The following is a 16,276-nucleotide window of genomic DNA, read 5'->3' on the forward strand; positions in this document are numbered from 1 at the left end:
TAGTGGACGTCCCTCCAACGCCTCCTCCTCCCTCATCCTCCTGCACATTTGCCTGCGCCTCCACATCCATATCCACATCCACTTCCGCATCCGCATCCTTATCCGCCTCCGCCCGGCGAACAGGCAAAAAACTTTGCTGCCGAATTTAATCCAATAATAAATGGAATATTGCTGACCTCGGGCATTAAATTAAATGTTGTTATCAGTGGAGTGCAGTGAAATTATCAGTGGACTTTTGGAGAGCCAACCCAGCGTGCCAGTGGCTGTCGGGGTCACCACCCAGGATATGGCCAGTGTGCGAGTGAGTTATATGCGCCGAAACTTGATGTTAAATGGCAAGAAAAGGCAAAAAAGCCACCCAGGATGAGGAGGAGTAGTGGGATGAGGAGGAGCGACAGTGAGCCTGGCCAGCAGGATGAGGAGGATCCGCCTCTCCTGCTTTTTGCGTGCGTGTTTGGCGTGGCTCTGTTTGGCCGGATATTAAGCTCGTTTGCATATAATTTGCGTGCCACAGACCGCAACAGAAACACAAGCTGGATCGGAATCTGAATCTGGAACCGAATCCGAGTGCCGGCCAGGATGCTCTCGATGGTTTTTTGGCATGGCCGCGATAAGAACACAGCCGAATGGAGCTGGGACACATTAAGAAGTCCAAGCCGGACCGGAGTAAAGCAATTAAGTTTGCGGTCCAGGATAACAGCAGTGGGGTTATCCTTTCTGCATTTGGTTAGTGCTGTGAGATCTGACACTTTCTGTGGCATATTTATGGACGGTAATGAGAGATGGATCCACACTGGTTCTGGCCTGCGATGTGCTTATATATATGTACATATGAGGAGTGTTCCCCCCACCCCAATTGCCGCCGGCAGGAACTGCCTCCAAGTCCCACCTCATCTCGGCTGGCAATCAGCCAAAGTCTTGAAACACTTTTGCATAAGTTAAGCTCATACATACATATGCCCGCCGCTGCGTCCTGATGCCTTTTAATCCTTTCTGCGCCGGGGATGCTTTGTCTTGGCCGGAAGATGCCTGCTGGGGAGGCGTTGATTATAATTGACTTTGGCTGACTTAAGTGCCAAAATGGAAATACCATGTAGCCGCCGAGGGTGAGGGTGTGAGCAGTCTACACGTAAATAATCCGAGTGTAGAGTACACGTATGTTCAAAATCGAACAGGGGATCCCTGGCTATGGCAACCATTTTTCCATTTTTCATCTTTCACTTTCCCAATTTTTCCGCTCTCCCACTTTCACTCAATGCCAATGGAAATGAAAATAAAAATGAAAAGACTTACGGGACATACCTTAAATCAAATCAAATGATGTGCAACAATTTTAATATAATCAGAATGCGAATAGACCATTCCAAGACGTTGTCCTGACCACTGGTCAGTCTCCATTGGCTATTGTCATGGGTGCAGCAAATTATGTTAAGTGTTCGCCTGCCCCGCTATTCGGAATCCCATGTCCAAAGTCCCGAGTCCGGGGTACGGAATCCGGCTCAGACATGTGCCAGGAGCGGCGGGAAAAAAAGCGGAATGCTTGCGAAAGACTTGTATCAAACGACTTTGCCATGGAAACCCTGACTTCGGGACACAGGACCCGAGGAGCACACAGGACATGCAGAGAGTAAGGGTTGCGGGGCAATGATTTGTGTGCGTGAGTCGCAAACAAAAAGCCATTACAAACTTCCAGCTTCCTGGCAAAGTTTCACCACCTGATGCAGGGTATCATTGAGGTAGCCAGAGCGCTTCACTCGCTGACGGCATCGCTGACGGAACAGGGTATTCCAGTTTCGAATCCCATCTGGCGTCTCGCTATCCCAATTTCTTTTCGCACCTCGAAGGAAAATGTGCGCGGAACTGACATTAAAAAGTTGGAACCTCCTGACGTGCTCCAAAACCCATATCCTGGCGATCCTCATCAGAATTATCATTACCATCACCACCATCGTCGTCGTCATCATCATCATCATCATCGTTGTAACCGGTTTGAGGGAGAGCGCCATCGGAATGATTAAAAAACTTTCGGGTGCCAAAATCTGCATTTAAAATATCATTTGGGGTCAACGGCTCCGCCGCCGACGTCTCTGTCCTGCGGCATTGTAGCCTCCGCAGTCTCCGGGAAATAATTGATCCCCAGCGTCTCGTTTTCCACTGACACAACACACCACACACACAGCACGCACACACACAAACACACACACCAAACACACACGCGCCTCGCAGAAAAATCAAATTGAAGTCTATAACAAGCGAGTGACCGCCTCATAAAGCAATTAAGTGCATGTGGCTGACCAAGCAGCAACGTGTTGGAATATCCCCAGTAACGCCGGCCAGGATAACTGACCCTCTGCGGCCGAGGATGAGGATGAGGACGATTCCAGGACGAGTTCTGGCTGGCACACGAGTCGGGAGATTGGAGCTGGGATTGGTGTAGCGCTGTTGATGCCGCACACTGGATCGCGATGTGGCTAGGCTATAGTGGACACTCAGTTATCCTGTTTTGGCCCCCGCATGAACCATCCGGCAAAGAAGGATGCGCAGTATGCGATGCTCTCAAGTAATTCATAGCATTAATTATATTATATGACCCATGCAGGAGGCGGTCAGCCCGGCAGAGTAACGTGGATCGAGTGGAGGTGGTACTTTTGCCCAGTTGGGCTGGCTCCTACCCACATCCCAACATGACTCTCGAAAATGTCACTTTCTAAATTGGTTATTGGTATTGTATTAAACGAAATAACTAATAGGTCAGGTTTCACGATTTACTAGGAGATCCTATCATGGTCAAAAAATTCGAACCAGTTTTTCCTGTTGAGTAATATTACTTTTAATGAGTGATTAACACACCTTCCGTTGAAAGGCAGAGGAAATTCTCGATTGCCCAGATCGACTGGCTTTATATACTGAACTCTCCCGGTGGCGATTTTGCATAACAATTGGGCGTTCTTAATTTATGCGCAGTCCGTGTTGAGCTGCTACCCCGACCACTGCCTCCTCCGGAGCAGCAACAACAATGGCCATAATATTAATTGTTTATAAATAAATATGCATATAGCCAAGGGACATTTTATGGGCCGTAGGCGCTAAACGCTGCGATGCAGTTATATATTGTTGTTTGTTTGGCCACGGCCAGATAAAAGTAATTAACGCCTATTCCGAAATGGCCAGGGGAGGAGGAGCAGGAGGATTCTGGGTGGTGGGGCAGCGCATTGACGAGGGGACGGTGAGTGTCGGCGGGCCATAATTATTATTGACTTATTGGCCACAATGGCATTTAAGAGTGGAGGCCAACACGCCCGGCTCGAAATCGGAAAAGTATTTGCATAAAATTTGCATTGACAACGGTTGAAAGCAATTGAAACAATAATTTCGTCATTAATGTGCGACAATCCGATCACCTCCGCACCCGCCAGTGGTCCACCTGATTCCTCCTGCTCCTCCTGCTCCACCGTGTGCGAATTGAAAACGTGCTTATCGCCGCGCATCAGCAACGGACGGAGTGGACTCTAGCCGGACTGGATTGGATTCCGAGCTCCGGATTCCCGGATTGGGATTGGAGTATGGGCATGCACCGGGAGTGGTGGGCAGTGGGCAAATGCATTTTTCTGCCATTACGCGCCCACTGCAATTGTTTAACGCGTTTAATTACATTTGTTGGCCGGCACTTAATGTTTTTATAATTAATAGAATCAATATTGATACTGGCCCCCCCGAAGTGACCCGCTACATCCTCATCCTTCTGCGATTGCGATGATGATTCCAATTGCACCGCAGCTGTGGTTAATTGTAGATTAAAAATGTAGCCAATGCGGTTGAGGTTCAGGGAAGCGTTAAACGTCTGGTCAAACTATGGGCGTCGGGCAAACAAAGTTGGACCAGCACACTTTAACCTGGTTAACCCGCACCCGCATCAGCCATCGACTCTTTAAATGTTAAATGTTTAACTGCCGCGACTTGCAATTAATTACATTCGCTTACACATGAGGAGATCTGTAAGCATGCATGCGAAATGCACGGCTAGCTCCTGCTCCTCGTCATCCTCATCCACATGCTCCTCCTGGATGCTGAGCACGGGAAGGCGGCAATCCCGCCCTGAGGCGGCCGCCCAAGGACGCTTTAGAATGCAGGCAGCGTAAAAGATTAGCCCGATTAGTTCAAAGGGTTCACGGAGAGCCCACTTGAGAATTCCACGGCGTAAACACATTTCCTTTTTGGCCCGGGGAGGATGGAGTCCCATGTCTAAATCCGCGATTTGCCATTGCCACATCGTTATATGAATATGGAATGACCGGCATCCGAGGAGTGGATTTGGCCAATGGAAAGACAACCGCAGTGTGAGTGTTTTTTATTTAATCGAATAAAAGAAACATAATTTTAAGAGTAAAAATTCTCTTCTTCTGGACACTTACTTCAGGAAGGAAGCGTAGGACGGTTGGGTTTTCTTCTTCTGCTCATTGTCTTTGTTCTGGTTGTTGTTCTGATTCTTGCTTTGGATGTTGCTCTGGTTGTTGTTCTTATTCTTGCTTTGGATGTTGTTCTGGTTGTTGCTCTGATCCTTGCTTTGGATGTTGTCCTGGGTGTTATTCTGGTTGTTGTTCTGATTCTTGCTTTGGATGTTTTTTTGATTATTGTTTTGGATGTTGTTCTGATTCTTGCTTTGGATGTTGTTCTGATTCTTGCTTTGGATGTTGTTCTTATTCTTGCTTTGGATGTTGTTCTGGTTGTTGTTCTGATCCTTGCTTTGGATGTTGTCCTGAATGTTGTCCTGGGTGTTGTTCGGGTTGTTGTTCTGATTCTTGCTTTGGATGTTTTTCTGATTATTGTTTTGGATGTTGTTCTGATTCTTGCTTTGGATGTTGTTCTGATTCTTGCTTTGGATGTTGTTTTGGTTGTTGTTCTGATTGTTGTTCTGACTCTTGCATTGAATGTTTTTCTGGTTGTTGTTCTGATTCTTGCTTTGGATGTTGTTCTGGTTGTTGTTCTGATTCTTGCTTTGGATGTTTTTCTGATTATTGTTTTGGATGTTGTTCTGATTCTTGCTTTGGATGTTGTTCTGATTATTGCTTTGGGTGTTGTTTTGGTTGTTGTTCTGACTCTTGCTTTGAATGTTTTTCTGGATGTTGTTCTGATTCTTGCTTTGGATGTTGTTTTGGTTGTTGTTCTGACTCTTGCTTTGGATGTTTTTCTGGTTGTTGTTCTGATTCTTGCTTTGGATGTTGTTGTGGTTGTTGTTCTGATTATTGCCTTGGGCGTTGTTCTGATTGTTGTACTGATTCTTGATTTGGATGTTGTTCTGATTCTTCCTTTGGATGTTGTTCTGGTTGTTCTGATCCTTGCTTTGGATGTTGTCCTGGATGTTGTCCTGGATGTCGTCCTGGATGTTGTCCTGGATGTTGTCCTGGATGTTGTCCTGGATGTTGTTCTGGTTGTTGTTCTGGTTGTTGTTCTGATTGTTGTTCTGATTGTTGTTCTGGTTGTTGTTCTGGTTGTTGTTCTGGTTGTTCTGGTTGTTCTGGTAGTTGTTCTGGTTGTTATTCTGGTTGTTGTTCTGATTCTCACCTTGAATGTTGTCCTGATCCCTTCTTTGGATGTTGTTCTGATCCTTGCCTTGGATATTGTTCTGGTTGTTGTTCTGATCCTTGTCTTGGATGTTGTCCAGGTTGTTGTTCTGGCTGTTGTCCTGATTGTTGTCCTGGTTGTTGTTCTGAATCTCGCGACGGATGTTGATCTGTTTCTTGCCTTGGATGATGTCTTGGTTGTTGTCCTGATTCTTGCCTTGAATGTTGTCCTGGTTGTTGTCCTGATTCTTGCCTTGAATGTTGTCCTGGTTGTTGTCCTGATCCTTCCTTTGGATGTTGTTTTGGTTGTTGTTCTGATTCATGCTTTGAATGTTGTTCTGGTTGTTGTTCGGATTCATGCTTTGGATGTTGATCTGGTTGTTGTCCTGATTCTTGCCTTGAATGTTGTCCTGGTTGTTGTCCTGATCCTTCCTTTGGATGTTGTTTTGGTTGTTGTTCTGATTCATGCTTTGAATGTTGTTCTGGTTGTTGTTCGGATTCATGCTTTGGATGTTGATCTGGTTGTTGTCCTGATTCTTGCCTTGAATGTTGTCCTGGTTGTTGTCCTGATCCTTCCTTTGGATGTTGTTTTGGTTGTTGTTCTGATTCATGCTTTGAATGTTGTTCTGGTTGTTGTTCGGATTCATGCTTTGGATGTTGATCTGGTTGTTGTCCTGATTCTTGCCTTGAATGTTGTCCTGGTTGTTGTCCTGATCCTTCCTTTGGATGTTGTTTTGGTTGTTGTTCTGATTCATGCTTTGAATGTTGTTCTGGTTGTAGTTCGGATTCATGCTTTGGATGTTGATCTGGTTGTTGTTGTTGGGTGCACCATCATCCTGGACAAGTGCTCCACTTTGGAGAACGGATAGTGGCAAGGAAATCCTCAAGAGGTGAATACTTGGCGTGTTGTCACACGACACACCCACATTGTGTTCGAAGCCTTGGCGAAGATCGGGAGGTCTCCTGATTTGCTGCATCTCGGCGCTCCCATTGTTCAAGTTCACTCCTCCAGGTCCGCCATATGGCGGAATCTTGTTCGTGTCCGGGTTGCTTCCATTCTGGTGATAGGTATTGATAGGTATTACATTGCGCCGAGGACTCATAAGGTTGGGTGGTGGCATATTCATGGGCATACCCATGGAGCTAGGCTGCTCCATCCGACTTGGACTGAGCATCTGCAAAGGCAACGGAAGCAATCCGACGCCCATGCCCCTGCCCATGTGGTTCATGTGACTGACCTGGTTCATGTGGCTCATATTCGGGGCTATATTGCCGTTGAAGGACATTCCGTAGTGGGATGGATGAGTCTGGTGTGCCTGATGTGGCGAAGGTACCGGATGAGTCATATGTCCGTAGGGATTCTGGCCATGAGTGCCTTGATTCGGACAAGGGCCGTATCCACGACCACGACCATGACCGTACCCGTTGCCACTGTTGACGTTTTGCATCATGGGCGAGACGGCACTGTGGCCGGTATTGCCGCCCACCTCGAACAGGATCGGTCCCATGGGCTTCTCCTGCCGTATCGGATACATGTTTGGAGGGAATGGTGGTGGTATTGGTTGTACCGGAGGAGGAGGTCTCATATAAATTCCACTGGGACCTGCCTGCTCCTGGCTAAACATAGCTGCATTGTTGTCGGGATTGGGCCACTGCTGTTGGCTGTACATCGGATTGAACTGGTTACCACTATAGTGTTCCTGGGAAGTCGAAGGCTTCTTGGATTGAGTACCAGCCGGGCCACCATTGGGATTGGGACACTGCTGTTGGCTGTACATCGGATTGAACTGGTAACCAATATAGTTTTCCTGGAAAGTCGAAGGCTTATTGGTTTGAGTACCAGACGGGCCTCCATTGGGATTGGGACATTGCTGTTGGCTGTACATCGGATTGAACTGGTTACCAATATAGTTTTCCTGGAAAGTCGAAGGCTTATTGGTTTGAGAACCAGACGGGCCTTCATTGGGATTGGGACATTGCTGTTGGCTGTACTTCGGATTGAACTGGTTACCACTATAGTGTTCGTGGGAAGTCGAAGGCATCTTGGATTGTGTACCAGCCGAGCCTCCATTGGCATTGCAAGCCACGTCGATGTTGTCTTTGCATGCCTTCTTATTCTTTACATATTCCCCCAGCTCCATCTGGGCGAACTTGAGCAAGCCGGAGGTTTCGGTGCTCGACGAATCGGAGCTCGATGTAGAGGATTCCACCTGTATATTGGCTTTATCCATGTATTCAAAGCTCGGTGGATACACGTTCAGCCTCAGCTGCTCATATTCAATAGGGTAGACACATCTCACCAGGGGTTGGAATAGATCAGAAGCCATCTTATCGCTGCCACTTTGTGTGCCCGCATAGACTGGGTTTCCTCCGTTGTTGTAGTTCGTATTGCTGAAGTTCCCGTCACTATTTTCGCTGGTACGACCACTACCGATGGGACCAAAGCGACATTGATTCGGCTGGTTGTGCGGACTGTTGCGACCTTGCAGGCGGTAGCCGCGGTACCCCCCATCTTGGAAGCGCGCTGCTCCACACAGCCTGTGCGGCTGTGGGCTATTCCTCGACGCCATCGGATGACCCGCCTGCATTCCCGGATGTGGATGCGGATGGGAATGGGCACAGGTATGCGGATGGAGATGCGGATGTGGTGTTGGTGAATGGTGATGCGCTGGTGGATTCGGATGCTGAAAGGCCTTTGGATGCGGTGGCCGGGGCATGCGATGTGACGCAGGATGCGGAACTTGATTAGAAGGAGGTATGCGTATTAAGTCAGCAGCCAGGGAATCGTTAGCTAAACAAAACTTACGCATAGGCCTACTCCAGAAGCAAAACGGCTGTTGTGGTGGTGGTCCGCTCTGTGAGCCTCCTGGCCCGGATACTGTCGGATACGCCTGCGGTATTCTCGGTCCACCGGGTCCTCCGCCTGGTGCCCTGAGCATTCGAGGAGTGTTAATAGGTGATCCTGTAAAGTATGCAGCCCCCGGACCAGGTGCTGGCGGCGGCACAGGTGCTAGCGGCGGGCCAGATGCTGGCGGCGGGATAGATGCTGGCGGCGGCCCAGGTGCTGGCGGCGGGACAATTGCTGGCGGCGGAACAGTTGATGGCAGCGGGACAGTTGTTGGCGGCGGGACAGTTGTTGGCGGCAGGACATTTGCTGGCGGCAGGAAATTTGCTGGCGGCGGGACATTTGCTGGCGGCGGGACAGTTGTTGGCGGAGGGACAGATGTTGGTGGTGGCACAGGTGCTGGGGGTGGCACAGGTGCTGGTGGTGGCACAGGTGCTGGTGGTGGCACAGCCGCCGGCGCCGATCTTCCTTGATTGATGAACATGCAGATGCAAAGGTATTCCGTCTGAGTGGTGGCTTCCACATGCTTGGGAGTTTTCTGGGGAGACCGCGGTGGTGGATCCAATGCTACCTGAACTTGAAATGCACAAGACTCACCTGGGCAATGGCCAGATCCTCTGGCGTGAGACTGTTCGGATGGATGTCGAAGGGCCGATTGAGTCCAGTGAGGTTCGTCCAGGGACGCGGCGTATTCTATAGATGGGATCACAATATTATTTAGCATGTTAATAGATTCCCAACCTTACCGCTGGCAAGAAGATACTCGGATGTAGCGGAGGTGTGTCCAGAATTGCGCTGGTGTACTCGGCCATCTGTAAGGTCGTCATGTACTTAAAGGGACCCTGGAGTAGGGGCAACATCAGGTCATTGGCTCTTATTAAAAGGTTTCGCAGCGTTGCCATGAACTCATCCCGTTTCACACCCATGTCGTCCAGCTGCCCGGCAAAGGACTCGAAGGATGGAAACTCTGGGGATATTTTGAACTTCGTTGGATCTGAGAGAAAATGGCGAGAATTGTTGCGTCTGGGTATCGACGCTCTTCCAGGAGCCTTCTGCGTAACATTTTCATCTGTTGGTGGTCGTGGTGGTGGTGTCTGTGTTGCTGGTGACTGCGGTGGTGATGGCTGCGGTGGTGGTGGTGGTGGTGGTTTTTTGTTTAAGTTGGCAATCCAGGTATCTCTTGCTTTAGATTGTGGGATCTCTCGCCGGTTAGGGATTAGTTCAATCCGGTGTACTTCGGTCTTCGCGCCCTTATAGTTGTTCTTGATGCGCTTGCCGGTGGTAGGATCGACGAAGTAGTAGCTCCGAGGAATATTGCCCCCCCCTGGTCCGATGTATGGCCCCGTTCCGTTTGCGAGGCCAAACTCGAAGGAGTTTTTCGGCGCCGAATTGTGGGGTGCACTCGGTGGGGGCTCCTCTTCGTTTGACTGTTTGTGGGATCGTCTGGTACCCATGGGATAAAACACAGGTGCGTCAGGGGACATCTTAACTTTGATGGAACCTTCCTGTTTACTCGATGGCTTTTGTGTGTCCGGTCGTTCTTCATCAATGGCTTCCTTTGGGTGATTCGTTGCTAACTCTGTTGGCAGATTTTTTGGGGGACTAGCTTGTGGATCTGGTGGCATAACTGCTGATGGGATATCTGCTATGGGATCTGCTGACGAATCTGCCAGCGGATCCGCTGAAGAATCCGGTGAAGGATCCGCTGATGGATCCGGTGAAGGATCCGCTGATGGATCCGCTGATGAATCCGCTGATGAATCCGCTGATGAATCCACTGATGAATCCGCTAAAGGATCGGCTGGAGGCTCTGCTGGTGAAGCTGATGTTGGATCTGCTGGAAGATGTGTTGGGAGATCTGCTGAAAGATCTGCTGGGATATCTTCAAGTTGTTTTGTTGTGGGATCTGCTGGGTGTTGAGCTGGATGCTCAACTAAAGGTTCTGTTATGTGCACTGCGGAGGATTCTGGTCGGGATTGTAGTCCTGGGTCTGCTTCTAGCACCGGTTCCACCTCCGATCCATGGTAACCCTCCTCACTCCTCCGGTCGATGAGCGGAAAACCATTGTGGATAAGTGCCAGGGCAGTGGAAGCCAAGGACATGCTGGATGTGTTGGAGATTTCCGCATTCGGTATGGGGCTGACCAAGTCTGAGGAGCATAGCTCCTCGCCGGGCACTGCCGGTTCCGTCATGCTGGAATCTGGGCTGAGATCCGGGCAACCCTGAAAAAAAGAAAGGTTTCATGATTCATAGTTCGTGTGATTTAATAAGGCTATGCTTACTCTAGTTGCTGGACAAAGGATACATCATGATCGAGTTGTCTTGCTGGCAGACGCGTAAGCTGCTGTTGAAGGACGTGCTTGGAATGGACAAGTAGTGGGGGACGTGTCTTCCGCGCAAGACAAAGCCTCTAACGCCCCCGCAACTCGTGGCGCAGCCCCCTCCGCTCTTCCCCTTCCGCGGAGATCCTGTCTGTTGTTGCTGCCGCTGTAAAAACATTTTTGCAATTATTTCAAATATTTTTCAACACGGCTTTGAAACGGCGACGTGCCGACGAGCTGGCGTCCAGGACGGAACCCTTTTGTTCTCGCATCTTGCGCCAAAATATTTTTCCACATTTTATTTGGCGCATATTTTTTACTGCCTCGCCTTGGCGCGAAATTAGCGTGAGGCAAGGAGCAAGGAGCACGGAGCACGGAGGACGCAGCAAGGAGCAAGCGAAAGGATGGCGAAGATAAACTTTAAATAAAACATGGCACACAAAGGGCCCAAGGGGAGGGGCTGCCACGATATTTGGCAGGCAGGAATCGGGCGGCGGGTGGCGGGTTGCGTGGCTCCCGAAGGAGAGACGTCGAACGGCGCGGCACAGACCGCAATTCAAATAAAATCCTTTAGGGCTTTTGACTTTTAACTCATCCGTTTAACGAGCGCTCATGTTCGTGAGGCAGCAAAATATGCAATCCCGTCCAGGGTGGGGGGATTTCCCGGCCAGGACAACAGCACCCTTGACACCTACACACACACACAAACACACACATATGCGAAGGCAGAGAGCCCGACACGTCCCACGGTCCACGTCCTTCGTCCTTCGTGCTCCGTACTTCTTGCCCCATGCAATTGCAAAACGAGAGCGAAACAAAACGCGAAACAAGCAAATCCCACTTAAGACCAGGAGGTATGCGACTGGCGAATACCCTTGGAAGAGCTGCTATAGACTTTGATTGGAACACACCAAGAAATTGCTACTGGTAAACAAAACATTGCTGCAAAACGAGCTGGTTTTGGATGAGAAATAGAGATGTGGAGGGTGACCAGTGCGTCGATGTAGCCGGCCATTTGGCGGTGAAAGCGATTTAAAATTTTTATGAGCCCTTTGGCCAGGCGTATCTGAATCTACGCTGCTGTGATTGCCTTTGTCACTATTCCCGTATTGCTGCGGAGCACACCACGATTCCGGCACAATAAGCCAAATCGATTGATGGCAATTTCTGAATTGAACAATTGCCACTCGACGGCGGGTGGCGTGGGGCGTGGGGCGTGGGGCACTTTCGAGGGCGCAAATCCTCGTGCTCGACTGAAGGACGCTTTCAGCGAAAGGATGCGCCAGGCGTCGAAAGCCTCACTTAACTATGCAATCAGTCCGTTGTCCTTCGCCTCCGCCTGCGCAAGGTGGATTCGCGGAATGCTACCCAGTGATGGCGACATTTATGAACTGGCAAAAACACTTGTCACGGCCACGCCCCCTTTTCGAGCATGCCTCGTTTAATAAATTGAGCGTTTTACGCAATTTATGCGGCTGATTTGACATTAATGTGGCCCAAACAGACTCGCCCACACACATGCATAAATAACTGCGCACACATGTATGTTTATTTACATGTTGCCACCACCCCACAAAGCCACCCAAGCACACCACATACACCCCCGCTGGCGGCGTCTTCATCTTCTTTTCAGCTTCTTTTTATTTATGACAACATCTGTGCCGGTTACTTTAACTTGCTCCATTCGCGAGGGCGTTAACGTGCATGCCACACACACGTCATTAATCATTTTAACAGCCCGCAACTCCTTTAACTTCCACGTGTGATCGTCCCCGTGCGTCCTGCCCGTCCTGCTAGTCCTGTTCTTCCCGTTGGTCCCGTGTTTGTCTAGTTTCCGTTCCGCAAACTTGGGCCATTAAAAGCCTGAGCCACTAAGCCGGGCTTCCATTAACCAACGGTGGAACGTAACACACGCCTAGGACTCCGTATTGTGTACTTTTGGCCGTACTGCGATGCAGTAGCTCATTCGACAAACAAAATTGCATTATGCCAGCGAAAAGTTGGATTTCCGCTGGCTTAGTGGCAACAGATCTCGCTGCCAATAAAAATCGTGGTATACATTTGGAATCTTGTTTGGGCGGCAACCTTTTCGCACTGTATACGAGTTCAGAACAACTGATATTTATCTAATCTAACGAGTATCACTGAACAAATGGGAAAAACTATTCTTACATCTATAAACTATTAATTTAATTATTTAAAGTCAAAGGCTTTTGCTTCATTTTCATTTTGACGAAAAGTTGATCCCCTTCCAAAATCTAAGCCCGAATATTTTGTCAAAGCTCAGTTAACCTGGAATGCGTGAACCCACATCCCAGTTCCCAGTTGTCAGTTCCTGGTAGTTAGTTTTGGTTACGCCTCCTCCCCAGCTGGGCCACAACAATTCCCAGTTGCCAGTCAAAGTCGAAGAGTTGAAAACCCACAGACGCAGCAATAATTCACGTGTGCCAGCTAATAAATTAGAGGGAATGCGCATCAAAGGATAACTTTTGCGCTCCACTTAATGCCAGGACGACCCCATCCCGCCCGGAAAGCATTAACCTGGCGAAATAATCAGCTGTAAATATTTTATACAACGTGCAACTTTGACAAACGAAATTCCCGGCGGCGGGCGAAACTATGTGTGGCATGCTCGAGTTGCGTGCCACGGTAATCCGGGCACAGCTTCTCATGCACACGGGCTCCACTGGCCATCGCGGCAAGATGACCACGATGGTGACGGGGAGCGGCTTACGATAAGAAAGCAACAAATAGAAATGAACATCAATGGCTAATCAAAATAAATGCGAAGAGGAATGGCGCCGCAAGAAGTGCTCGTGACAAATGTCGAGCTTAGCAGGCAGTGGGGAATGGTGGGTTGTGGCTTGTGGGTTGGGGATTCATCCGAATCTGGAGGCAGGTTTGCACAAATCCCTGCTCGTTTTGGAGCAGGCCATAAATTCATTTTGGCTCGCTGCACATGCAAATGTCCTGTCCAACTGTCCTAATGAGTGGCGTGGTGTGGGCGCCCGGCAAAAACAGCACACAATGAGTCCTTAAAGATTAATTAATCTTTTGGTGCCACATGCGGCTGCCGTCGAGGATAATGCGTGTGGCAAGTGTGCGAGTGCGAGTGTGTGTGTATTTGTCGGCTGACCATTGTCCGGCGTCCTTTCTGGTTACGGTTTTAAGCTAATGACACAAAACGCCAAAAAGGATGCGAACCGCAACCCCGAAGGGGTCAGAACCCGATCGTTCAGTGGTGGTGGGTGTGGGTATGGGTGTGGGGCTCCTGGTCGAGCTTATCTTTTGCTTTTGAAGAAATAATTAATGACCTCGTTTTTGCCACTGTGCCACACGGACCAGACACCACGGACAAGGGAGCTAGGCAGGCCATTAAAAATCGTTTATTTCGATTTGATTTAATCCAAAATAGATTGCCTGTCCTGAGGACCCAGTGCACACAGTGCCCAGTTCCCTGCTCCCTGCTGCCTGCTGCCTGGACAAACGGACGATGCGGCCAATTTATGCACTCAATTTGCAGTGGGCCGGGTGGAGATGGAGCAGCCAGCAGCCGCATAGCTGTGCGTTTATAAATTTCATTGGTTAATCCTTATTTTCGCATTAAGCGCGAGCACCACCGCAACCGCTATGCAAATGTTGCATTGTCCTGTTGCACCAACGCCATGGAGCACCCGCCCACTGCCCAAACCCATGCTCCCGTTGGCAATTAAACTAATCGCACGCAGGGCTTAAAACGCGATTTGTGGCGTCGATTGCCAATTGCGGCACGGCCCTTTGGCCTTTTACCGATTTTGCGATTTGCCACAAAATTTATTTAACTGACAGGCGGCTGGATTTTGTCGGAGAACCCGATCCCAATCCTAATGTTTTCGTTTCGGGGGCAGCGGCCCGTTTTAGCGGTTTCTGCGGCACGGCGCCTAATGCAAATGTTTAGTTACGGTTACGGACATACAAGCGGATATACGAACAGGCCATAAGGGCATCACCAATGTGGAAGTGCATTGGAATATATGGGTGTATATGGTGTGTGGAGCACTCACCTGGTTGTTCAACCAAATATTGAATCTCAACAAGCCACAAAAATTGCACAAGACAAAAACTTTTATTTTCTTTCCCCTTGTTTTTCTTTACACAAAATATTTTCGATGCGAGCTTCAATTGACTTTCACCAGAACTGAGAAACTTACTGAAAAGGTTCTGGGTCTAGAAACAAACTTTTCATGGCCACCTTGATCACCAAAATCATAGGAGACTCCATAACGATCTAGTCGCCTTTGAAACTAACGTTGAAGGAATGGAATGCGTCAAGATGGGCGTCCGTTTATATGGGGCAAGACGGATGGGATGGGGCAAGGGGGCTCATCCAGGACTTGCAACGTGACGCAATATCGCTGCGAGAAACTGGAAACATCGGTTGCAGCTTCTGGTGTCATTTAAAATGTTTTCGTTTCGAGGGGAGCAGCCCGTTTTAGCGGTTTCTGCGGCACGGCGCCTAATGCAAATGTTTAGTTACTGACGGACAAACGGACCAGCGAACATACGAACAGGCCATAAGGGCATCACCAATGTGGGAATGTATTGGACAATATGGTGAGACAATTGGAATAGTGCGTGGGGAGCACTCACCTGGTTGTTCAACTAAATCTTGAATCTCAACAAACCACAAAAATTGCACAAGACGAACACTTTTCTTTTTTTGCCCTGGTTTTTCTTTACACAAAATATTTTAGATGTTAGCTCTAGCTCACTTGCAACAGAACTGAAAAACTTACTGAAAAGGTTCTGGGTCTAGGAACAAATTTTTCATGGCCACCTTGATCACCAAAATCATAGGTGACTCCATAACGAACTAACCGAATATATGTTACTTAGTTGGTTAGCTTGAATGCCGAGCCATGTGCGGCTAAGTAGCGGACTACGCCGGTAGTCAATGGCCAAATCCCTCGATGGTCTTTAGCGGCTCGAAGGGAATCCGTCAAGAGGGCGTCAGTTTAATTGCGCACGTTGTCCTGGACGCGGCTGATGGGGCAGGGGGGTTCATCCAGGACTTGCCACGTGACGCAATATCGCTGCTAGACACTGGGATCATCGGTTGCAGCTTGTGGCTAATAGCGGGCAAGGAATAGGTACAGCCGATTTGATTTCTCGCAAATTTCATTAAGCTAGATAAATGGTCGGCGATTAACAAGCTGTCTGTTGTCCAAAGTCCTTTGCCCCTCGTCCTTTGGTATTTATGCAAAAATTCGTTATGGCTGCCAGAGGAGCGGAAGCGGAAATCACACGCACTTTGGCTTTAATACCCTAACAAGAAGCTGCTTGAAAACTTAAGAAAGGTGTGCAAATGTTAAAGGATATTATTGAGTATTCATGTTAAATATAACTATATGTACATATAAACGCGATACATAATTGACTCACATCGTTGTATGTTTTGAGATCAAGTATGCTTTTCCAAAACTTAAAATAAAAAATAAAAACAGTGCATATTTTAACATGCTATTTTTTGGTGTTTTTCAGTTATTTAAGAAAAGGTAGAGCATTCGCAC

General features: G+C 48.6%; 1 protein-coding gene across 1 annotated transcript; it reads right to left on the reverse strand.

Annotated features, from left to right (window-relative positions):
* Positions 1-4,333: 4,333 nt before the first annotated feature.
* On the reverse strand, positions 4,334-10,855 carry LOC117148368 (uncharacterized protein DDB_G0283357). The gene is made up of 6 exons (XM_033315725.1): positions 10,689-10,855; positions 9,153-10,628; positions 9,004-9,099; positions 8,368-8,944; positions 5,858-8,301; positions 4,334-5,326 (listed from the first exon to the last, which is right to left on the reverse strand). The coding sequence occupies exons 2-6, from the start codon at positions 10,596-10,598 to the stop codon at positions 4,409-4,411; spliced, it is 5,481 nt and encodes a 1,826-aa protein (XP_033171616.1). The 5' UTR covers positions 10,599-10,628; positions 10,689-10,855; the 3' UTR covers positions 4,334-4,408.
* Between the last annotated feature and the right edge of the window lie 5,421 nt (positions 10,856-16,276).

This window comes from Drosophila mauritiana, chromosome X (assembly GCF_004382145.1).
Source record: "Drosophila mauritiana strain mau12 chromosome X, ASM438214v1, whole genome shotgun sequence".
Lineage (NCBI taxonomy): Eukaryota > Metazoa > Arthropoda > Insecta > Diptera > Drosophilidae > Drosophila > Drosophila mauritiana.